This window comes from Platichthys flesus, chromosome 1 (assembly GCF_949316205.1).
Source record: "Platichthys flesus chromosome 1, fPlaFle2.1, whole genome shotgun sequence".
Lineage (NCBI taxonomy): Eukaryota > Metazoa > Chordata > Actinopteri > Pleuronectiformes > Pleuronectidae > Platichthys > Platichthys flesus.
Window position 1 is genome coordinate 12,817,029 of NC_084945.1, and position 26,341 is coordinate 12,843,369.

General features: G+C 39.5%; 1 protein-coding gene across 2 annotated transcripts in view; it reads right to left on the minus strand.

Moving 5' to 3' along the window:
• Positions 1-26,341, minus strand: part of galnt18b (UDP-N-acetyl-alpha-D-galactosamine:polypeptide N-acetylgalactosaminyltransferase 18b) — a 97,286-nt gene that overhangs the window by 64,854 nt on the left and 6,091 nt on the right. Inside the window, exon 1 of one of the 2 annotated variants that reach the window (XM_062385107.1) lies at positions 10,708-11,308. The exons of the other annotated variant lie outside the window; for it this stretch is intronic. Coding sequence (XP_062241091.1) covers positions 10,708-10,945 — 238 coding nt within the window. The 5' untranslated portion in view covers positions 10,946-11,308. Of the gene's footprint in view, positions 1-10,707; positions 11,309-26,341 lie in introns of those variants that run through there. 2 annotated transcript variants of the gene reach the window in all.

A 26,341-nucleotide genomic window follows, 5' to 3' on the forward strand; every position in this document is an offset into this window, starting at 1 on the left:
GACATTAATGGATGGGATGCTGAATTCATCAGGCAGAGGCCGTCTTCTTTAATACCTGTCATGGTTTTGTTGGATTGTGTGCAGAGATTAAAGTGAAAATGGAATGTCAACTATTTTGGTAATCGATTAATTGTTCAAATGATCAACAATACCAATAACTACCATTAAGAGTTAGCTGAAGCCCTATTTGTCCATTAAAGTGATCCTGCATGTGAAATGATCGTTGTATTACCACATATGTAAATTAAATTGGGATATGTTTGGCAGTAAAGAGGCATTTAATTGCAAAAATTTGATATTGTTGAAAATCTATTTTCTAAATGTTACATTGAGAAATGTTTTTCTGTTTTTACTTCAAATAAGATGTGAACTCCTTGCATGGGCTGTCAAGCAAAATAAAAATGACCAACAAACCAGTGAAGTTCATTGTTCTGGACGACAACCTCTGTCAGGAATTAAAAATGTGGGATTTTGTTGCTAAATGGAACGTTTACGGTGAAACCTGAGCCAGGCCATAAATAATGATGGTATTCATAACTTCCACTCGAGGAAAACATTTTGTCTCACACACTCATAATGGCATGAGTGTGTTTGAACCAGAGAACGCCTCCTCTGTTAGTGCCATTAATTATGAAAAACGAAAGTGCAGAGGAGCGAGACAAAGAAACTGCTGACGAAACTTAAAAGCACGAAGCAACAAAACACTTCATTTTGTCCTGCTGTTGCCTTCACTGACGACTCTGCAGCATCAAGACGAGGTTTCAAAAAGGTGTAAAATATATCAAAGTGGACCATGAAGATACTGATTGTCAGGGAAAATATAGGTGACTTTTCTTTTTTGTTTTTACAAATATCGATATTTATATCCTTAGGCTACAAAAGCTGGACTCATGAATCAGCAAGAGTATGTTGTTATTACAAGACAATCTATGAGGAAAAAAACAAACAAAAGATTAACTGTTTAAATTACATAACAAATTCACATAAGGACCGTTATTATATGATACAATACCTGTTAATACAGTACTACTTCAGATATATTACTTCTTGCTCATAGTTCTTATATCATACAAAAGCTGTTAATACTGTACTATTTTCTTTCTTTACTGCTCAAAGTTCTTATATCATACAATACCTGTCAATACTGTATTATTCCATGTATATTTGCTACTGTACATATCTTACTTATTTACACTTCATATACGCACATTACTCTGCACTTTAACTCCTTTTTTTGCCCTTCTGGTTAGACGCTAAACTCGATTTCGTTGTATAAGTACTTGTACTGTGCAATGACAATAAAGTTTAATCTAATCTAATCTTATTTAGCAGGATTACACAAAAACTATTCATCTGTTTTCCTTGAGATTGAGTATGACCCAAGGAATAAGAACTTCTTAATTTCTTTTCACTTTCTTTAAGATTGAGAGACTGAGCGCATTGTTCAACATATTCACTGATTTCTCAGGAAAATATTTCTGAATCTTGATGAAACAAATCAGGCACTTTTAGTCAAGTGTGTGGGTTTGGTGCAGATCAAACTACAGATCTTGATCTAGCGGATTTAAATGAGAATGACATTAGAGTGAATACCTTTACCGAGTCCTGACTGTCCCCTTAATTTCAATCAACCAAATTGAGCACATTCATAGATAACAGTCTCATAGATAACAGTTTATTTACAAATATTTTTTTATTATTTCATGAGGAATTGACAAAATTGTTGATTTTAAATAATGGAAAAAAATATATATTTTGATCTGATCCAAAAGTTGAATGTTTCTTCTTTGAACCCTAGCCCTCCTCCCACCAAGTTCCAATTGAATAAACCTAAACCTGCTAATTATTACCTCCATCAAGGAGGTTGAACCCAACAGACAATGTAGATCCAAAACTGCAGCTTCTTGTCAGTCTTACATAAAGTAACTACAGTACATTAAAACAATGGGTGCATATCATTGGAGCTTGTGTCTCCAGAAAACATAGTATTTGTATGCGTCAATTCAAGTGAGTCTACTGAGGTTGCTGCAGTTTGCCTCTAAAGTCAGACAGTACATGTATTGCTGAACATACAAACACACTGTATCAGCTCTTCTACATCGGAAGGCAGCGTTGTGTTGTGAGGCTGCGTTGCCTCGTGGAGGCATTTGGAGAGAAGCATCACGGGATCAGCAGAGATGGCGGATGCTGTTTTGGCACTTTTGTAGGAAATGCCCACTCGTTGACTTTGTAAAGACGGAGACGGAACAGATGGGCTTTTTAGATTTTTCTTTCAGCTCATTTATTGAATCGGAAGTTTCCCATCCTGTGCTTCTAAACACCGTTGATATAAAAACCTTGATCTTTCCCTCATGTCAACTTAGTGGTTTGAATTGCCTTAACATAACCACAAAACTGAAATTGACTTGCCTGGAGCAGGTTATTGTGGAACAAAAACACATTATATCGACTGTGAATGTTTTGCATTGCAGATTTTGGATTGGCAGAGAGCACTTTGGAAGATATATTCAATGTGAATGTTTCTTTGTTATGCTGATAATAACAGCATCATATTTCCTACCAAATATATTGTACCAAATATATTGAATTAGTTGTATTTGAATTAATTTATTGGGAGACAAGGTTAGAAAGTTGAGAATTTAGATGCCAATGATTCATGTATTATACTTTCTTTTAAAAAGTGGAAGAAAAAGCCGACCCTCATCCTTCATGCTGTCAGCAGTATCTGATAAGCTGATATTGCATGAGTAATGTGTTTCTGTGTTTTGGAGAAATTCTGTTACTGGTCAAAATAATTGAATGCAGCGGTAAGTCTACTGGGAATATTTACAGTGTTTCTTAAACCAACTCCAAGCAATGCTTATCAAAACATCCTTGTATATCAGTGTATTGAGATAAATGGCTACCTAAAATAAATCTCATTCAGCCTCGGCTAAACCAGTTTTACATCTGACTTACAATGGTTGTTTTCATACTTTTGTTGTGGTAGCAGAAAAGCGTTTGGGGGGGAAAAACAACATTTGCAATAGTGAACTGATCTATTTAGCGGAAATTGTCAAGGGATGACCTCTGATTCGACACTCTTGTAAGAGGCTTTTACGTGTCTAATTTATTCTCTTCATGAGGATTTTGCCCTCTGGAGTCAGAATAATTAATTGTGTTCATTACCAAACATTCTCCAGTGCATTTATTTCCCTGAATTTCAATAGGTGCTCAATTTATTGGAATCACCACCAAGAATATCCCTGGGTTTTATATCAGCGCCCCTCACCCCAGCCTCCCTCTCTCTCTCTCTCTCTCTCTCGCGCGCAAACAGCAAGTGCTGGGAGGTAAATCAGCCTGGTGATAAATCTACAGCAGAATGACTATAGAAAACACTAGTTCCATTAATTTTATACGTATGAAGTATGAAGAGCGGTCAAGCCTTTTCTCCCCACTCTTTTTCCCACAGAAGCCAATTTATGTTGGTTGTATAAAACCAACCAAAGAAGCACAGTCACTGCAGAGTGATGAATTCTTTAACTTCTATAAAGGGTTGAGCTATTATAAGCACTTAAATATAAAATCTGCCATTTGCCTGTGTCAGTGTCCCCAGTGTCCAGCCTGGCTGCTCATTGAAAATGCAAGTGAAGAATTTCAACCTTCATAGCCGAGAAAAATAATATTCTCTCAACAACCATTTTATTTTTCACATCATCTTTGTAAAGTGATGTCGGACGAAAGGCTCAGCCCGTCAATATTAAATATTTGTCTCTTAGTCTCATACCTAATGCATGGAGATGTATAAATCAATCAATATGTCACGTGGAACTGCATATCAAAGGAATAAATCACAGTCATTTAGAAACAGTGGTGACTGTAAGTTATTTTACAAACATGTGTTACATCATCCAGTGGGCTCGTCATAATTCTTTAATAAACACATCCTAAAATTTGTTATCATGTTATGTGTTCAATTTTTACATATTGCTTGGCTCCAAAGGGGCAACGTCAAAGTGGTTCAATGTTCAAGTTCCTCTTAAGATAAATGACACTAAAAAAACACACAGTAACATTAAATGTTGGGCCTGTTCAACATTGTTTGTGCTAAACTTCACCTTGGTTGCATTTGGCCATTCTCTGTCTGGAGGTTTTTCATTTGGAAGACAAGGGCACATTAGGAGGCCTTTATCGAAGCACTAAATATGTTCGACAAGACATAGGGTGGAGTAAAGCACTGCATAGGGAGAGTTTTCTTTTGGAAGAGAGGTTCTTAAGGACACAGAGCGACACCCCTGCTCTGTTAGCATTTATTAGCTCGTCCCACAATCAAGGGACCACGCTCGAGACAAGTGTGGAGAAGGATCGCCTCGCAGGGCAATCGCTCTCCAGCCGACCATCATTGGCAGCCAGGGACGAGCACTGGAGTGACACGTGCCCTTTAAGGCTGATCGAACACAAGACGTGGTGCCACATGCTGAACCGAGTCATTAGCATTTCTTGAGAACAGGTAGGAAATTAATTAGGAGGCAGAAAGTTGCCAGGTAGTTATATTCTCCCCAAAGGAGAGTTGGCCCATTGCCTGAAGCGATGGGATCTTTTCTGATAAGACAGAACTATATTTAGTGATATTGAAAGTATTCATTTAATGACCACTCTGGTAGATAGAGCTATATAATCTAATGAGTCTAGTAAAGATGCTGTGCTACATGTATTTTTTAAACTTGAGAGATTGTAATTCCTCTTTTAATCAGGTTGAAAGTGGTGTTGTTGTATCAGACTATATTATATTGAATTGCGTTTCTAATGTTGAATATCTTATGTAGTGTTTCTAATTATGCCCTGCTCATGTGCATGGAGTCAGAAAAATATCACAAACTCTCATATATTAAATCTAGTCCAGTTCTACAACCTCAATAATAAACATTTCTTCTAATCTCTGATATCCATGATTGGCTGGGATTCAAACCGGAAGATGACAGTGCCAACCACTACGCCACCATGCCGCCCTGAGCTCTGACAGTTATGAATTGTTCAATTGGATTGTGTTAGATTTCACATGTGTACAAAATGAAATGTACAAATGTGTCTGCTATATCCAGATTACTTCTTCAACTAGCTGCTTGAATCTTCACCTCATCATTCTGCCTGTCACTATCAGATCCAGTGATTTCAGATGCAGCCTTCTCCTCCCCAGTAGCAGACCCCATCTGTGTGTGCCTTCATCGCCTGCCAGAACACGTGTCTCCCATTCACCTTCATTAGACACTCAGGTTCTGCCTTCTTTTCGCCTGCCTGGTTCCATTGAGCCACTGTGACCCTAGTTTAAATTGGTAAAACAAATCCCAAAAATATTCATCATCACCTGATATAAATAAATCTACCATCATGCTGCTTCCGTAAAAAATAGCTAAAAAAAAGCAGCATCTCCACCTTCACCATAGCAGCATGAGAGAAGTTTGTTGCACCCGTCTCTTGCCTGCTGAGGTGACAGGATCTCAGAGTGGCCAAATGATTTTCTATTTCTTCGAAAGAAAACACACGACTGAAACAACCCATTCAAAAAACTTAGATGGTCTCTGAAAATGAAGCCAAGGTGAGGTTTTTCAAGGATTTCAGCCGCACTGGAGATATTTCAGTCAATAAACTGCCTTGATAACTTGGGCTGCCTTTAATCCTCTTTTCTCACGCCTCTAAGACGCCCACTCAGGCATCTTACATCTCACATTATCATTCAAAACTTTAGAGAACAGAAAAGAGATGATGGGGATAAGGGTATTTATTCTGTGAGAAGCAAGGCTGCCTTCCTTAAAAAACTATATGGAAACTGTGTTTTTTAAGTTTTTTCTCCCAAAGGACTTAAGACTGAAAAAACTGGAAGTATGTATGAGGCTAACTTGTACTTTCCTGAACTGCATACCATAGCCTGCATGCATAAACATGCATACACACACACACACACACGCATACACACACACACTCACACAGACACACCAAGTGTATGTATGTGCTTCCTCCTCTCTTATTTCTCCCTATCGCTCATTTATTCTCCTGTTGTATACATTGTCACTGTGGAAAATCACATCAGATAAATAGCCAAATATAATTGTCCTCTGAGCATCGGCGGATGTGCTGATTTACTGAGCTTCTCCATTGACGTGATGGGTAGATTTGCTTGAAGCCATCACGGGAACTGTCACCATCATTTACAGCCAAATAAGCAGTGTGTTAATGACCAGTTCTCGCAGGCCTCGTGGTAATAATCATCTTCAGAGGTCAGAGCCAGACAAGTGGCCTTTTCCTGAACTCATCTGAATAAAATCTCTATAGAAACAGCAGCCAGTCATTGACAAACATCTGACTTCAGACTGTTTTCTAATTATGCAAACACTGTATTGAAAGTATCGTTATCAGATTTTCACATGCAGTTTTGAACGTTTCGATTTGTCAGTATAAGCAACTGCTATGAATGATTCTCATTATTCAACGGAGCCAGTTCAACAAATATAATGACTAGTGGAACAACTGATGAATCAATCACAACAAGAAAGTGAATCAACTGTTTTCATGATTGATTGTTTCAGTCATTTAAAAAATCTTTTTGTTAACTAAACTGTGCTGATTTTCCGTTTATTATTTGCCATCCTTGACAGTAAATACAAAAATGTCTGTTTTTGCGATAAACACAAAACACTGTGATCATTGAGAAATAATTAATAATGAATTAAAAAGGAATTTAATAATTTTTTTGTTTTCTTTCTTTCTCTTTTCTTTATTATTTTTTCCAGTCCAGAAACTAAAGAAAGAAAATAAGCGATGATTGTAGAGTCATTAAAATTACTTTTGGCTGGAGCTCACTTTAATTAAACACTTCTCAGACTTATATCGATGGGAGTGTAATTGTATGCAGCAGCTCATGTCAACAAATACCAACACAATTAACAGAAAAAGCTGAAAAAAATCACAGTGGATTAAAAAATCGAAAGTAATCAAAAGTAAAAGTGGAATTCCGATAATAAACTGAACACCTGGATAATATATCAAAACATGCATAGTGACTTAGCTGCACTTAAAGCATACAAATTCCATATTGGGTTACTTCATTTACTGAATATGCCAAAACTATGAAGAATAAGCGCTTTAATCATAATTTTTCATTCACATCATAATACCATAACCTGACAAGGCTCCCTGCAGACTCTCTCCAGTGTAATAGAGTGAGGCTGCAAACCATCTTCACTCATTTTTTTTTTTGTAGCATGAAGCTGAGAGTGTAGCAACAGCCCTCATTGTGGGCGTGTGGGAACCTGCTCTGTGCACCTACCCAATAAATTCTCCTCGGCTGACTGTACTTAATACAAAAAGAGGTTCAGTCAGGTTTATGCCGTTGCCAGGTTGCTTTGTCGTGGTAACCGGCCGGGGGGGGGGGGGGGGGGGAGATGACACCAGAGATTTCTCAGCTCCCTCGGCTGTCCACCGTGAGTCAACGTGAAGTGTTGCTCTGCGGTGATTTTGGCCTCCACAGCACTTAAACTGAGTGAATCATGTGACTGTGTGGTCGGGCCGTGCGATATGAGAAAAACCTCATGTCCCAACAGATATTATTTCATAACAATAGAGATAACTACTCGTCCTCCTCTTTGCAGATTTAAGTTTTACCGACCACCATCTCTTCCATCTTGATGATTCATACTTGCCATTTAGCCTCTTGCAACGTCAGAGAGTGGAGTTAGTTTTGAGCACTCGACTGTACTGCTGTGACTCTCCCTGTACTGTTTGACGTGATCATTGTGTAGGTGGTAAAGGAGGTTAGTTTCAGTCTCTTGTGGGGACGCGTCAGCAGCATAGTTTGCAAAGCAGAGCTTTCTGGCCTGTGTTAAACCAGGTCTATGTGGGAAAAGTAGATCCTCCTGCAGGTATATGAGCTCTGCATTTGGTATTTGAGAGTCCTCAGTTTCCCGCCTGCATCAATATTGTGTGGAAGAACACAAAGTACCTTCTAGGTGATCACAAATATTGCAGTAAAAGGTGATTTGTGGAATAACAGAAAATAAAGGAATAATATGAAATGTTATGTTATCAAAACTATCGTTCTATCTTGAACATTATCTTTATGCAGACCTCGATATTGGCCGTTTGTTTATTGTATAGCAACCAGTGTTCGATCACGTCACCGCCAACCTATCAGAGAGTTCATTCATTCATGTTTTCAGTTCTCCAATCTGTCAATAATCCAATCACAACCCCAGACCCAGCGTATTGTGAACCACTACACGGAGGTGACCTGTAGGCAGCAGAGCAGTGACAGAAGAGGTTGGAGGAGAGGATCGTCTGTTTTACCTTTGCAAAAGTGTGTTATTAAGTTTGTGTGTTAGGATCAGAAGACTCGTCTCTAAAGACGGAATTGTGAGGAAATCACCCGGGGGATTGTTCATTCCCTGTAGAGTTTTCCCTAGCTACCGGTTGAAGGCCAATGCCATATTCCCACCTGACTAACCGACTTCACCTATACTATGGTACCGTGAGAGCCCTGTACATATTGTATATAGAGGACATATGACATGGATACTGGAGAGGTGTTGCTTTGAGAAGATCCGTGGTAACCCGCACCGAACAATTGTTGTCGTATTTGTTTTAGCCCTGATTTGACTGGATGGAACTGAATTGTGTTTTCCTTGTGGTTGAGACTGAAACAAACTTTCTACAGACACAAACTGAACTCTGGACGCTAAAGGTCTTAAAATAACAATATTATCTTTCATCGCCATTATTTCTAGGACAATATATGGAGCTAAACTAGTTATGGTGACAGGCCAGGTGATTTTGTGAGTCATGGCACTGAATGAGATTATAATCAATTCCTGCACTTGTCCCTGAACACTATTTAGGAAGGAAATATTTTTAGAGACGTCAAACGTGCCCTAATGACTGTGTGACTCTGCCCAGAGCTCACTGGCTGCTGATGCCATCAGCCCTTTACAGACTCAGATTATGGGTGCTTTTCTGCAGTGGTTTCATTCGTATCAATTATCAGGGAAATCCAGAAAACCTGATTCATGCTTGAAGTGACAGGTCATTCTGTTGGCAGTCATTTTTTTGGTGTCGCAAATATGACATCCACAGTGTCTTCCTGCATTAGCCCCGTGGAACAAACTCAACAACGGTGCTGCACTTCACATCTCAAAAAAATAAATAAAAAAAATGACAAGCACAGAGACACACTGTTGATATTAATGTGATTTCTGTCATGTCCGTGAATGAATACAAATACCACAGAGCAGCTGTTAATGATGCTGGCTATCTGTGTTTGAGCTCATGAGAGATTTTTTAACCCCAAACTAATTACAGAACGGCTGTCCTAGTTTTAAAAGTGACATAACAAAACAATGTGCCTCAGCTCGTTTTTTAATGGGAAGTGTTCGACATTTGGGGGAAACACTCTTCTTCTCTTTCTGGTGGAGAGTTCGACACAACGAGTGGAAAAAGAGAGGATGGAGAGAGCGTGTGATTGTCTCTGTCAAAATGTTCCTTAAAAACTCCCAGAGATCCAACAGCAGAGTGCGTCAAAATATATATTACTTACTTTGATTTACATGATTCTATGATGAAGCGTGACGCGTGCCAAAGCGGTGGAATTCGTTGTCGAAACATTTCTCCAACAATGCAAATGTTTTTTAAAGCACAGAAATAGGTGAAACACGTACTCCGGATTCACCTGGGACCTCTGAACAAAGCTCCACCCCGCAGAGGCCTGTGGGCGCCAAGGTGAAATGGAGACCTGCCTCCAGGTGGAATGTTTACTCAAGCTTAGCATCAGGCCATGGCGCTCTAAGGGAGCAGGTGAGGATTCCTGTCTGCATTTAGTTTTTCTGCACCACCACTGTGCCATTGGAAATCAGGACCTGCCCAAAAAGGACCCCCTCCTCTCTCTCTCTCTCTCTCTCTCTCTCTCTCTCGCTCTCTCTCTGTGATGACAAGAATAGCTCCTTTAAAGACACGGACAGAAATTAACAGTGTGCGATCGAGCGTGTGCTAACTGTACATGGCGAGTGGAGGCAAAAGGCAAGAAGGAATTCGAGAAAAAAAAAAGGGATTCCAGACATTCCTAAAAGAACAAGTTCAAGTCAAATTACATACGAGGTGCAGAGAATTAGCTCTGACAGCATGATACATAAACCCAGTTCAGTCAGATATATACGAAATTGGACCGAAACACTTGCTGCTGCATGAAACTATATCACATCACTGGCTTGTGGCTCTTAATAACTACAGAGGAGGCGAGTAAGAGATGCAAGGGGCACAGAACATGGTTTCAACAAAACCTCTGTAATTAACCTTGAAAATGTAATTAACAGACTGAACAGCAAAGTCGTTCACAGTCTGTAAATCAGAAGATGGATGATATCCACTTTGCAGAGTGCTCAACCATAGGCTATACGTTAAGAGCAGAGATAGTACTTGTTAAATTGCAGTAAATCTATTCAGCTCTGGCATAAGCAGCATCTTTTTCAAACATGTTGGGTTGCAGCCTCTGTGTGATCCTCGTGGGGACATTCAGCTTTGTCCTCTATCTATCACATCTTCCACATATAGGTTTAGATCAAGTTCCTGCTCTGTCAATCACACTAGACCTTATCAATCCACACTTGAAGTGTTACTGAAACTTGAACCTTGAGCTGCCCAGTTCTCCTCCAAGCAGTGAGTTAAACTGGTTAATGGGTGCTTTACCTTGTATGTGCTGGTTGACCACATTCTCCAGCCGATCGAGCCTCTCCATGATCCGGAAAGTGTCCCCTCTTTTGTCCCCCTCCAACTTTCTCTCCGGCAGTGGCATGGGCACTTTGATGTAAATGTTGGCGATATAATTAGTTACCCATCCCACATAGAGCAGGCACACGATGTTGGTCATGCCGCTCAGGATCACGCATGTGGACACCAAAGTTTTGGTTCTCCTGGTGCAAGCCATGCCGACATCCCTCCATGCAGCCTGCGCTATCCCGTGACACCGGAGCACAGGGCGACAGCCGCCAGCACAAAAACAAAACGAACTTGGGGGGTTGAAGTCAATTCCAGCCGCTGCAAGATCCGAAAGCGCCGAGCCTTTGCCTCAGATGCGACTTTGTGGGTGAATTTTTACGCAGGGAATGTCAAGCATCTACAGGTGAAGCTTCGCGCTCCTGCTCCAATGCGAACCTGCGGCGGATCCAGCTGCATCTGAGGCTCGAGGAGGAGGGAGAGACACCGAGCATCCTGCTGCAGCCAATGGGAGGGAGGGTGAGGACTGACAGCCTCCCCGCTGCACGCGTCCCCGCTGCGCACTGGCTCACAGCGAGAGTGGATCAGACCGGACCAGCTCCGCGGAGCAGGGCGCACGGGCTCCCAACGCCTTTCTGTGGCCACGAGACACACCAACTGAGCAAAGACTTAAAATCTGATCTTTCCTGCACATTCTCTGAGAGTTGATTAGTTTTTGTTTTTTCACTTTCTTGGAGAGATCTTCTGAAAACGAAGCTGCAATACTGGATCAAACCACGAGGTAGAGGCAGCGGGGCTCGGTGGGAAATCCCGGTGGGTTCGAGGGGTCATGTTCTGGGTCTGGCTCCGGTCCAGCTCTCTGTGAGACGCACAGGATGCAGAGAGGAGGCTGCTGTCATCTCCTATGCGTCTGTAATTAGACCAGCGCAGGGAAAGATAGCAGGCGAACTAATTACAGCAGAAGAGCTCCGAGGGAAAACACTGCAGACAAAGTGAACTCGAGGAGCAGCAGTTTAACCTGGTGACGCAAACCTGTTGCCTTTTCTTTACCGAACTGTGAATAACCATCCCAGAGTAGGGTGGGAAATGTTTTTATTATGGTTCTGATGCGGGTTCTTATTATTCCTATGGCCCAGGAGAAGAATAGAGGCTCATTAAATGGCACAGCTACAAGTAAAAAGCTTAACATGCAGCCATTGTGAAGAGGATTGTGCCCATGTTTACTCGCGAAGTACCACGCACTAATTCTCATATCTGCAGGAGTGTGCTTGGTGCAGCAGAGTGTCTGGATTCTTTGTATTTGCCAGCTGGTTATTTTTCCCAGCCTGTGTCTCGGAGGCAGTCTGACTTGTCATTTATTGCAAGTCATCCTCCTACTCTTTAACATCAACTCTTTTTTATTATTTATATTTTTCTCCCAACTGGCAACTACTGACGACCCACTAAATGCACATGAGAGCTGCAGCATCTGAAGGAATGTCAGGCCTTTCATATTTTCCACTGAAGTTCTCGATTGTGTCTTCAGAGTATTTATCATCTTTGCCAATGAATATTAGCTAATAACAGTTTTTAATTGTCATCCAATCTGCAGCTACAACAATGCATGATTTGTATTTTTTCATTTAAATTAGTGGCATTATTTACCACAATTCTTCTGTATGACTGCAACATGTTTACAAAGTATATTACCGGAAGAAAACAAGGATAAATGTCTTTGTTTGCCACATTGTCCACAGGCACTGACTCTTCAGAGCAAATTGCAGTTGAATCGTCCTCTTTGTATAGTCGGCTGTTATCATCCACCTCCATTACTGAGCACGGTAGGCAGGAAGAAATCAGTAAATTGAATTGACAGCTGGAAATATGCCGCCTTAAAAAAAAAGAAGAGGCTTTAAACCCAGATTACTTTCAACTCCAATGCGAAGCAGTGCACATTAAAAACAATTAGTGGGTAAAAATAATTTGTTCCAATTCACCTTGTCCGACAATGAGCATCAGCAACACCCCTTATTACCTTTCCCTGTGTAATATAGCTGTAACGACAGAACGCCTCCCTGGTCCTGTGTCCTCAGCAGCAGCCATTTATGACTGTGAGATGATCAATGCAGGAGCATGCTGCCCATTCGTCTCAGCTAACAGACCTGCCAGAGTGAAAAAATGTACTTCTTGTGGTTTGCAATATGAGAGGGGCTTTTTCTGTATTTCAGCTACATCGACATGATGAAAAGTGTTTTCTCGCTGTTTCTGCTCGTTTAATAACTCAAGAGAATCTACAGGAAGTCGATAAACTATTTGTGGGATGTTCAGCCACCAAATTGGTGTGAATTGGACCAGTCTCTACCAAAAGTCCTTCTATCGATGCCGTTGATGCACAGAAAATGTGTGTCCTTCAGTTTATGTTTGAAAAGATAAAAAATGATGGTTCTCAGCCAAAATGATCCCTGTCAAGTGAAAATCTCCTGCCTTCTTAAAAAATCTTTAGTAAATTTAAAGATGATTATACCGATAATTTTGTGTTGTTGTTTAGTCTCCAAAAAGGTTAAAACGAAAAAAGAATGAATCTCCACTACTTTGTCAAATGCCAAGACAATGTCAGTTTCTCTCAGTCTTAAACCAAAAGTCCATAACACAATACTTAGAACATAAAGTAAGGCAACAAACCCTTATTTTTATGATGTTAAAACCGGAAAAACACATTTTTCTTGGTAATGAAATTGACAATGATTCAGCAATTATCAAAGTAATCTGCAATTTATTTTCTGTCAATTGACTAATTGATTGATTGATTGAAAAGTTGATACTTAAATATTCAAGCTCAGGTCTCTCGGCACAATATTACAACTACAAACTACCTCAAATTTCTCTTTGATCAGAGAAACACTTGAATTAAATCTCTGGAACTGAAAAATGTGCACAGTGTTGCGTTGAATACAATAAAATTGGATTGAAACTTTAATGAGAAAAATTGATATACCACCAGTCACCATGAAGGGCAGATTCAAAGATGAACTTGTTTTATGACAGTGTGGCACTGCTTGATGTTCGCCTGACATTGGTGAGTATAGTTTCGTCTCTGGTTTCACTTTATATTTTTGACTGCTGCTCTGTAAAGGGCACAAGGACATCAGCACAAAATGTTGTCAGGGAGGCAACTTCAAGCTGTTTACGCCTTTAATTGACCAGCCGTATACACCTGCAGCTGTTAGACCTGCACTATCGATTTCTGTTGAATCGGAGCCAGCCTCAGGGACACTTTGAGGTTGGTAGTAGGTCCCTATGATCCTCCCATCGAATGATCCACCCAGCCAAGCAGCTGTCACATTTAGTCTGAATGAATGGGCTTCTTCTGGGCTGATTAATTACCGTGCTAGAGGTTATCCTATAATCATCACTGTGAGGGCCAGAGGGATGAGAGGCAAAGACACTACCACTGTAAGTTCCTCAGGTCTGGAGACAGCAGCCATTAATCAGCAAACCACACACTCGACATGTAAGTATTAGACCATGGCAGCACAGAAAAGATAAGTAAATAATTACAGTAAATTTGACATCAAATTTAAACCCTCCTTTGAAATCATGCCTTTGAATTATTGATAATATTTTGCCCACATTGAGGCTGATATGAAGACTGGAAAAGTCTCAGAGCAGTACCTTCAAGAGGTGCTGCTCTGAGACTGACCCCTGGTAGTCTCACAATCCCTCCATTAAATGGTTGAAATGGCGGACACAAATTCTCCCTTCATATGGAGTGGGGGAGATGACCCTTTACTCTGAACTCTGTGTGTGCGTGTGTGTGTGTGTGTGGGGGGGGGGGGGGGGGGGGGGGCTTACATGAAAGAGGAAATTTCCCCTGAGACACAGGATCTCTTTCAGTTAACCTGTGTTTAACGGCTCCACACTGCTGGAGGTTGGACAGGAGCCTGAAAAAGTCAATTCATTTTATTTGAAAAAAAAGAATATATCAGACCTTCCTGTGTGACCAACATCTGATTTCTATGACTGTACTTTGTTAAAAAAAAAAGGAAAGATGGATTTGAATGATATTATGAGACTTCACTGCAAACAACTGAAGGGCAAAAATTTGGATAAATTGGTTTTACTCCAAGCTGGTGTGTTTTGAATATTTGTACATTTTTGATGAGCCCACATCTTACAATAAGTGGCTGCGATGTGGACACAGGAATTGTGAGATGAAAATCACATTAAGTTCAAGCTAATTTATTTATAGAGCCCTTCATCAGAAGTACTATCCCGATGGACGTCACAGAGAGAAGGCGCCAACCTATCTAGATCTCTCTAATCATAATCATTCACATGGCAAAATGAAGTGCGGTAATACATGATGAAACACGTGAAATACAAGGTAGCTAACAAGGCTCAGAATAGCCTTACATGTCTATTTAATCAAGAGGAGGTAGACACACAGATATCACAGGTAGTTGGACAATCTAACGCAATTATATTTAACAGTCCTTAAATTAATAATTAATTTTAGAAGCTCATGTTATAATGTTATTTTGTTAAGTTAGACTCCGTAAACCATGAACTGTAAATTATGCTTTGTATTATTTATATCAGATTCAAATCATACATGTTGAGAGGTGAGCTGGTAGCGACAACATAGTGAACACCTTAATAATTTCAATTTATAAAGTATTCATTTTTGCGGCAGAGTTGGACCAGTCAAAGCTGCGTCTGCCTGGTGCAATCTCATTCGAAGTATAACACTTTTTCAAACTGGAATAATTTTAAAAATCTCATCTCTCTGTGCATTTGAGCAATAACATGGTGTATTTGTGGGCTGCCTGAAGTGCAGAAACTCATCTTTTAAAATAATACCACCACAAAATGAAAAGCCTGGGGTTTCAGGTGTAGGCACACACAGCTGTAATGGACCAAGAAAGTAAGAAATCTGTGTCTTAATTTTGGAAAGTGAATGAGGCCAGAAACTTGATGGAAATGAGAAAGTACGCCCAGACGGTTATCAATGAGGGGACTTATTTTAACTTTCTCTCCTCGGTTAGGGTGAAACAATGAACGCAAGATGGAGGCACTCAAGCGTTTTTTGATGTAGAAAAATTGACTGATGTGTCAGGAAGTGATGGCGGAGGGTTTTGAAGAGAAGCAGAAGTCAACTTTGGGAGAATGTTGAAGGATAAAGGTGGGTGTACTCACAAGGGCTTTCAAAGGAAGCAGAGTTTACAAGCTCAGTTTGTTGCCCTGGAAATTACGTCTTGTGTTTTTTTCTCTCCACATGAGCAAGACAGGGTTATATAGGATAGGAGCTGATTTAGAAAAGTGACACAATAAGATACATACTGGAATTCAACTAATAAAATAAGGAAGCTGAAATAAAAAGGGCAAAATATGGGTAATTAAAGCACGAATGTGACGACAGGATTAGCCTCCAAACACGATGCTGCTGCCGCTCCACAGCTCTAGCTTTGTATCCTAAGTATCCTATTTTTCTGTGGGTAAAATGAAAAGATTTTGTTATGAAGTTGTGCTGTGATGTCTGAACCTCATCATAAACTTCAAAAACATAATAATACACCCAGTGACAGGTTGGACAGAACAAAAGCCTCAGAATAGTGCTTTGAAATAAAAGTCTGATACATCGTACAGCAGGAAATGAGTTGCTTAAAGAAATTAAAAGATAAAATCTAATAATTTCTTGAATGTCCTCCAAACCCAGCTGATCTTAGTAACTGTTGCTATGCCTGTGTCTTTTTTCACCCCACAGCTACAGTTCACAATGATGATAATGGCAGATTTAACCCAACAATGGTAGAAAATCCAGTGGCTTTATTTACAATATTCTGCAATGCTCAAAGCAACATGTCCATACAAATGCACATTAGACACATTATAGAGCATTGCAGTGAAAAGCTGGTTTATCCTTGTGCTTATTAATGTGTTTTGGAAAGAAATAAAAACTAATCATTGTTTTATTAAAACGTTACCTTTGTGTCTTTGGTCTTCTTTTTTGGGGTTTGTAGAATTGATAACAATTGTTAAAACCCTAAAATTATCTTTAAACTGAGCATACATGAAGCGAAATTTTACTGAGGACAGCCTTTGCCGAATTGTAATGAGGGGAACAGTGGAAGAAAAAGACAGAGCCCTCACAAAGCTCAATCTGCTACTTTGAAAAGTGATTAGGAATGTAAGTAACATATAATCTAGGCTTAATGAATCATTTGACATGGATAAATCCACTATGCGGCGAAAACAATTAATGAGCCCGCTAATATTTCTGAGGCAGTCATAGAAACTGAGCTCATAAAGCGGCCACTAAAAGTCACTTCAAGGAGTCGTTTCCTGCAGTGGAACATCCCTAATATGAAGTTGTATGTAGGTTTTTAAGAATTGTAATGTTTAACATGAGGCAGTGATTCCCATCAAATTTAGAGTTCGATCATTTCTGTCTGATAAAGACTAGTTCTGCTGTTGTGTCTGTGAGTGAAGATGAGTATACAGTTGTATTGTCATGTCAAGAGTGTGGAAGTCTGGGTGAATACATGTCAATAGGACTTTTTATTTTCCTGAGTTTTCTCAGAAGGGTGGCTGGCGTCTCCCTTAGGGATAGGGTGAGAAGCTCAGCCATCCGTGAGGAACTCGGATTAGAGCCGCTGCTCCTTTACTTAGGAAGGAGTCAGCTGAGGTGGTTCGGGCATCTGGTAAGGATGCCCACTGGGCGCCTTCCTTGGGAGGTGTTTCAGGCACGTCCAGTGGGGAGGAGACCTCGGGGATGACCCAGGACTAGGTGGAGAGATTATATCTCAACACTGGCCTGGGAACGCCTCGGGATCCCCCCGTCAGAGTTGGTCAAAATGGCCCGGGAAAGGGAAGTCTGGGGCCCCCTGCTTGAGCTGCTCCCCCCGCGACCCGACCCCGGATAAGCGGACGAAAATGAGATGAGATGAGACGTATATGTTTGCTTTTAACATTGTCACATACAGAGTGGTTTACTCTTTCTTATTATCACAACAAATGAGCAATAGAACTCTTTTTCTCCCTGTGCACTTACTCTTGCTCTATAGCGTATTCACCTTCAGGGGCTCTAAGTTTAATCCTAATAATACAAGCTTTGTAGAAAAAATAAATCCCTCTTAAATCCCTTTGTTTATAAGCCTTTAAGCCAGGAATGATTCACTATTACAAGCAAATCTAAGCATTTCATGCTAAACCTAAATTTATCTGAAAAATTATATAAATGTAGGAAATGTAGAAGGCAGGGAATCAGGTTTCCAATTAAATCATTTTGACTGATAGTAAAGATGGCAACTCTTTGTTTTGGGTGACTGACTTAAGAATTAATTAAACACTATTGACTCTGTCATGGAGTATTTTTCAGGCACTTCAGACTAAATAACTGTTTATGAGGATACTTTGTCCCACTGGAGACAAATGTCATGTCCCCTGGTGGAAAAAACTAATTTGGTCAGTTGTTAAGGTGAAATTATGGTCAGGGTCGGACTTCAGGAAATTAAGTCCCAGAATTGACCTGTGTGTGCGTGTGTGTGTGTGTGTGTGTGTGTGTGTGTGTGTGTGTGTGTGTTCTGGTAATCATCACGCGATGGGGACCGTTGACTGTTTACACAGTCACGTCATGGGGACCGGTTGCGCTTTGGGGACCAAAATCCCGGTCCCCATGAGGATAACCCTTTTAAATGACTACTAGAGCTACTCTGAAGGTGCCCGTGAAGTTTTAAGCATTGGCCCATACGACATGTTTTTTGGTGAGTGTGAGTGTGTGAGCATTGCTCATTGGTGGCCCTACTGTTTCTAGTTAGTACTGCACCCACTGCTTCACACACACACATCTTCCAAATATGGTTGGGTGCCACCCACTTCCTTGTCCCCATTAGGAATGATTCAAGCAGCGAGGACATTTTCAGCATCAAGAGGTAGCTATCAACAGTAAAAGAAGATTATTTGATGGAGAAACTAGCTAAGAAGATAAGAACATGTGCAGAGGAGCAAAAGTAAAGCATAAGGTAAGCACAGTTGTATCTTAAATAATTATAAGCAGTGTTGAATCCTCAAATTGCATGTATTACTTGTACCTAGCTAGCATGATTAATAGCTCTGATTAGCTACAAAGGCTAAGTGTGAGACCTCAAATGTTTTACTGCATTTCTATTACTACTTGCATGCATGATGCATATGTGTAGGAGTTTATGTAAACTGAAGGAGACAATCAAGTTAAGCATTTCTGAGTTTTGAGTCTCATTTTGTTATGATGAACTTAAGATCAATATAAGCCCTGTTATGCTATATTTAGTATGTTTAAGTTAATTAATAGAGAACATTATAGAGCACAGGTTTTGACTATAGTCAGACAATTCAAATTACAGCTGTTCGCATTTTACACAGTACCATTATACAGAATAATTTAAGTCTGACTGTAGCTTCCGCTGAGGGGCTTTAAATTTTAAACAACAGAGGAAGTGTAACCTGGCTGCTCTGGATAACCTCTATTTGGAAGCTGGTTATGAACCGGCCCTTTTAACTTATTTTCTTATTTAACATGGGCAGGTTCATGTGGAAGAGGCAGAGCAGGTTATTAAAGAAACATGGTCAGAGGCATAAATCTGGAATTAAATGATAGAAGATTAAATCTAAAACCTGCAGTTAAGTTAAATTAGCTACAATCACAAATGACAAGTCACTAATATGATAAAATGTCTAGAATAGAAAAGTAGAGCAGTAGGTTATTAACGTCAGGCAAATAAACAGGTAAAAGCTGAGAAATTTTACTGTGAATATTACTTTTTTTGCAGATAGAAAGTTAAAGTGTTTGTACAGCTAAAGCAAGGGAGAGAGAAGTTCTTGTGTGATGAGGTCAATGTAATTGAAAGGTGTATTTGTATTCATAAGGCGGTGGTCTAGTGGCAAAAACTTGGACTGTGGGCAGAGAAGGTCTCTGGTTCGTCGCTGGTTCGACTCCACAGAGAGACAACCAAAGACGAACCTGGATTGATCTGTCCAAAAATCCAAGAGTCTCCCTGCCCTGTCTAGTGCCCCTGAGCAAGGCACCTTACTCCCCCAACATCTGCTCCCCGAGCGCCGTACATGGTCGCTCACTGCTCTGTGTGTCCTGCACCAGATGGGTCAAAAGCAGAGATTAAATTTCCCTTCCTTCATGAGTGTGCCTTTGCATGTCTGTGCATGTGTTTGAGACAAATAAATGCATCTTAATCTTAATCTTAATAATATTGAATAGTCTATGGATAATTCTTTCATGGTTTTCATTTAACCCACTTCTGTTCTGTGTTGCCCTGGTAGATAAGAGAAAAGGTGTCAACACTACCAGTTATTATGTGGGAATAACACCACATTTGTTGAATTTAAATGAAGTTAAAATAGTGAATCATCTATTTCCCGTATAAAATCACAACAGAAAATAGCTGCTGCTTTGTTTTCCTTCTTACTTTACTCTCTTTAAGTTGCTTTTAAACATGCACTGCAATCTGGATGATACCAAGAGACTATCCAGATAGGGGCAGTTTGTAAAAACGCAAACGCTCCGGATAATCCAGAGTTTCTTCTGTCACCCCCCCAGTAAAAACTCTGCAGATTGTCCGAATAAGCCATTGAGAAAAGACAGTAGGAGATTATCCGGAGGATTCAGAGCCGGCGAGTAGGCAAATTCATAGTGTTTTTAACAGCTCACACACGTGAGACTGGGATAATAAAAATATCTCAGCATGAAAAATCTCCCTGTTGACTCTTTGTTGATAATGAGGACATATTCAAATGCTTGTAACATTGGTGTAAATGCAAAACTAAATACAATTACATTCTTTTGCCATCATCTTTGATGTGCTGTAAAAAAAAATACTATGCTCTCTGATACTGAATTTGTCATCATGTCATGCCTCTTGCTTGCTCTACCCAGGAGCCTCCTCCTGTCTGAATTCTCCTGCTGTGTTCTTTATATGTGAAAGCCAAACTCCTTCATAATTATTCAGACATAATCATCTCTCATTTAAGGTGTTTTCAGGCATGACCTGCAGGTAAAATCTAAAGAATTGGCTTTAGATTTGACCCGGTTTAGCTTTCACACATGCACAAGACAGATATACGGTGCATATATGTTGTAGATGTGTATAGTTTATGCAACAACGCACAGGAGTATGCATCATCCTGTAGGCAGGAAGGTTACTCATGACAGAGAGTGAAGGAGAATGTTACTGTAGTTGAATTTTGCAAGAAAAACAATCCTCATGAGGTTTTAGGCAACAACAACAATTTGTAGTACCACAAAATCTTACTAAGCAAACAAATCAAACAATTATTTTAAAGTAAACTCATTTGTTTTAATCTTTTCCTTCAGAAATGCCACCACGGATCAGCAATTCAACATGATACACATCTGCAAATTAGAGGTCCAGTATATTTATGCAGCAAAAGGTAAGGTGGTATCTGCAGTAAATAATCAATAAATAATTATCATTTAAAATCAAAAGAAAAGCTCCAGAGTACATTTAATAGGGACTAGAATGCTGCAGTGGTCAGTTTTGGTTTGTTTTGTAGTATATATTAGCATAAACTCATTGTCAAGGAATAGAATTAATGGATCCTCCTGTTTTATTGAAAATGTTTTTATTGTTTGCAGGATGTGGTATATTTGCAAAGGGTACAATTTGCAAAGGAGACTTTGTTATATATAGGGGGGAGGTCTAGAGGCGGTGGTCTATCGGCAGAAACTTGGACTATGGGCAGAGAAGGTCTCTGGTTCGTTTCTGGTTCGTCTCTGGTTCGACTCCGTCGAGAAACAACAAAAGATGAACCTGGATTGATCTGTCCAAAAATCCAAGAGTTTCCCTACCCTGTCTAGTGCCCCTGAGCAAGGCACCTTACTCCCCCAACATCTGCTCCCCGAGCGCCGTACATGGTCGCTCACTGCCCTGTGTATCCTGCACCAGATGGGTCAAAAGCAGAGATTAAATTTCCCTACCTGCATGAGTGTGCCTTTGCATGTCTGTGCATGTGTTTGGGACTAATAAATGCATCTTAATCTGCATCTGAATTTTAAGGATATAATAAGTGATGCAGAATCCCAGAGAAGGAGAAAACTTAACCACCCCTGATGTGCTGCATTCATGTTTGCCTTCAAGTGGACTTAAGAATTCCTAAACTACACTCCATATACTATTTTAAGTTATACTAAGTGGGGCTCTGGTTTTATTTTGATATATTGTGACATTTGTATTTTTTCTTTTTCAATTTTTCCAATTTCTCAAGTATTGATGCTTTCAGAGAAGATGGCTCAATTGGGTGACAAGTTAATGATGAACACAGAAGTCCTTACTCCAAAATGAAAAAAATTGGTGTTAATGGAGAACCCCACCTTTGTTTATTTGCCCTGGATGACATCAAAGAAGGAGAAGAAATCGCCTATAACTATGGAGGTGAAGACTGCCCATGGCAAACACAGGTATGTAGCACAGAACACAGCAAATACAATGAGTCAAGTATCACAACAAATAGTAGAATGAGAAATATGTGGACCTAATTTGGCTGTATTAATATTGTTTTAACCATGTACACGTTACATATACAAAAAATACCAGGATTGCCTATCACAACCTGCTTTAAGCTGCTATGTATGAGCGACCACTTAGTGTAGTGAAAATAACAGGAACATGAAATAACAAACAGGAATCTAATTTACAAAAGTTTTAAGAAGCTATTGAAGGTCAGTTTAGATCATTATAGATATTATGTTACTGAACTGAATGATCCTCTATCCTCTAACACTGCATCCTAGCAGGGTTGTCTACAAACCTCTGCAAGCAGCCTGAAGCTCTGATTTTGATTTATATGTGAAATAGTGCAGAGTGTCCAAACTTTTCAACTTCCATTGGATGAATGGAAAAGTCATTGATTCACCTGCATTAGCATAGATGATATTAGGATATTATAGGTTTGTCACTTTAGTGAATGCAAACAATAGCATTGGTTCATTAGAGATCTCAATAATGTTTTTACAATGACATGCCCAGCAAAACCTTTTGTCGCTTGTGTTTACATCAAAGACTACTGATGTCGTTGCAGGTTTTTGCGATGACCACTGGTAATGTAACAGCTCTTGGAGGGCTGTCCCAATTAGATGGGGAAGATTTCAACCTCTGTTTCAAGGGGCAAGAATACCCTCGAAAACAAGGGGTAGGGTTAGGGTAATGGGTTTGGGCATAATTAAAAAGCATTGAAATGCTATCACTTTATATGTTAAAGAATCAGGGTCATTTGCCAAATGTATCCAGTCCTGCTTATGACATGGATGTAATCTCAAAACTTTATCTGAATAGAAATATTAGAATATAATATAAGTAAATATTGGGAACGTTTTACTTTTGTTTACAGACGACCAGCATCACTGTTAACAACATGGAGGAGGATGATTCAGATCCTGTCCACTCAGAGAGTCTGATGGCTTGTGCCTTTGGGCCAAAGACCACACCTGAAGAGGTAAATTCATGTCCATCACTGTTTTATCATTATATGATCACTCTTTGTTCCGAGTTTATGTAGAAACTGTGTGTGAACAATTAGGTAAAACACACAAGGAAATGCAATGTTTTGTGTAAAATGTCCCCACAAAGCATGTGTTAAGTTGTGTGAACGAGAAAGAGCTTCGCTGGTCAGAAGAAGAAACTGTTTCAGAAAAATTTGATAAAACTGGTCCCCACAATTAACTATAATGTAGTGTGCAAAATGTCCCCACAAAGCATGTGTTAAGTTGTGTGAATGAGAAATAACTTTACCGTACAGAAGTTATGTAAATTGGTAAACAATGACATTTCAAGTATGGCATCTTGAAGGTTAGTGGTAGAGGTATATTCATGGTCGATTTCAAACTTCACAGTATTTTCTTTCTTGATAAATTCTCACTCTACATTTTGGAGTCACGTGGTCCCCACAACACACCTTCTGACAGTGTGCAAGTAGTAACTGTTTTAGAAAAGTTAGATAAAACTGGTCCCCACAATGAACTATAATGTTGTGTGTAAAATGTCCCCACAAAGCATGTGTTAAGTTGTGTGAACGAGAAAGAGCTTCGCTGGTCAGAAGAAGAAACTGTTTCAGAAAAATTTGATAAAACTGGTCCCCACAATGAACTATAATGTAGTGTGCAAAATGTCCCCACAAAGCATGTGTTAAGTTGTGTGAATGAGAAATAGCTTTAATGGTCAGAAGTTATGTAAATTGGTAAACAATGACATTTCAAGTATGGCATCTTGAAGGTTAGTGGTAGAGGTATATTCATGGTCGATTTCAAACTTCACAGTATTTTCTTTCTTGATAAATTATCACTCTACATTTTGGAGTCACGTGGTCCCCACAACACACCTTCTGACAGTGTGCAAGTAGTAACTGGTTTTGAAAAGTTAGATAAAACTGGTCCCCACAATGAACTATAATGTTGTGTGTAAAATGTCCCCACAAAGCATGTGTTAAGTTGTGTGAACGAGAAAGAGCTTCGCTGGTCAGAAGAAGAAACTGTTTCAGAAAAGTTAGATAAAACTGGTCCCCACAATGAACTATAATGTTGTGTGTAAAATGTCCCCACAAAGCCTGTTTTAAGTTGTGTGAATGAGAAATAGCTTTACTGGTCAGAAGTTATGTAAATTGGTAAACAATGACATTTCAAGTATGGCCTCTTGAAGGTTAGTGGTAGAGGTATATTCAAGGTCGATTTCAAACTTCACAGTATTTTCTTTCTTGATAAATTATCACTCTACATTTTGGAGTCACGTGGTCCCCACAACACACCTTCTGACAGTGTGCAAGTAGTAACTGTTTTTGAAAAGTTAGATAAAACTGGTCCCCACAATGAACTATAATGTTGTGTGTAAAATGTCCCCACAAAGCATGTGTTAAGTTGTGTGAATGAGAAATAGCTTTACTGATCAGAAGTTATGTAAATTGGTATACAATGACATTTCAAGTATGGCATCTTGAAGGATAGTGGTAGAGGTATATTCATGGTCGATTTCAAACTTCACAGTATTTTATTTCTTGATAAATTATCACACTACATTTTGGAGTCACGTGGTCCCCACAACACACCTTCTGACAGTGTGCAAGTAGTAACTGTTTTTGAAAAGTTAGATAAAACTGGTCCCCACAATGAACTATAATGTTGTGTGTAAAATGTCCCCACAAAGCATGTGTTAAGTTGTGTGAACGAGAAAGAGCTTCGCTGGTCAGAAGAAGAAACTGTTTCAGAAAAGTTAGATAAAACTGGTCCCCACAATGAACTATAATGTTGTGTGTAAAATGTCCCCACAAAGCATGTGTTAAGTTGTGTGAATGAGAAATAACTTAACCGTACAGAAGTTATGTAAATTGGTAAACAATGACATTTCAAGTATGGCATCTTGAAGGTTAGTAGTAGAGGTATATTCATGGTCCTTTTCAAACTTCACAGTATTTTCTTTCTTGATAAATTATCACTCTACATTTTGGAGTCACGTGGTCCCCACAACACACCTTCTGACAGTGTGCAAGTAGTAACTGTTTTTGAAAAGTTAGATAAAACTGGTCCCCACAATGAACTATAATGTTGTGTGTAAAATGTCCCCACAAAGCATGTGTTAAGTTGTGTGAACGAGAAAGAGCTTCGCTGGTCAGAAGAAGAAACTGTTTCAGAAAAGTTAGATAAAACTGGTCCCCACAATGAACTATAATGCTGTGTGTAAAATGTCCCCACAAAGCCTGTTTTAAGTTGTGTGAATGAGAAATAGCTTTACTGGTCAGAAGTTATGTAAATTGGTAAACAATGACATTTCAAGTATGGCCTCTTGAAGGTTAGTGGTAGAGGTATATTCAAGGTCGATTTCAAACTTCACAGTATTTTCTTTCTTGATAAATTATCACTCTACATTTTGGAGTCACGTGGTCCCCACAACACACCTTCTGACAGTGTGCAAGTAGTAACTGTTTTTGAAAAGTTAGATAAAACTGGTCCCCACAATGAACTATAATGTTGTGTGTAAAATGTCCCCACAAAGCATGTGTTAAGTTGTGTGAATGAGAAATAACTTAACCGTACAGAAGTTATGTAAATTGGTAAACAATGACATTTCAAGTATGGCATCTTGAAGGTTAGTAGTAGAGGTATATTCATGGTCCTTTTCAAACTTCACAGTATTTTCTTTCTTGATAAATTATCACTCTACATTTTGGAGTCACGTGGTCCCCACAACACACCTTCTGACAGTGTGCAAGTAGTAACTGTTTTTGAAAAGTTAGATAAAACAGGTCCCCACGATGACCTCTAATGTTGTGTGTAAAATGTCCCCACAAAGCATGTGTTAAGTTGTGTGAATGAGAAAGAGCTTCGCTGGTTAGAAGAAGAAACTGTTTTTGAAAAGTTAGATAAAACTGGTCCCCACAATGAACTATAATGTTGTGTGTAAAATGTCCCCACAAAGCATGTGTTAAGTTGTGTGAATGAGAAATAGCTTTACTGATCAGAAGTTATGTAAATTGGTTATACAATGACATTTCAACTATGGCATCTTGAAGGTTAGTGGTAGAGGTGTATTCATGGTCGATTTCAAACTTCACAGTATTTTCTTTCTTGATAAAT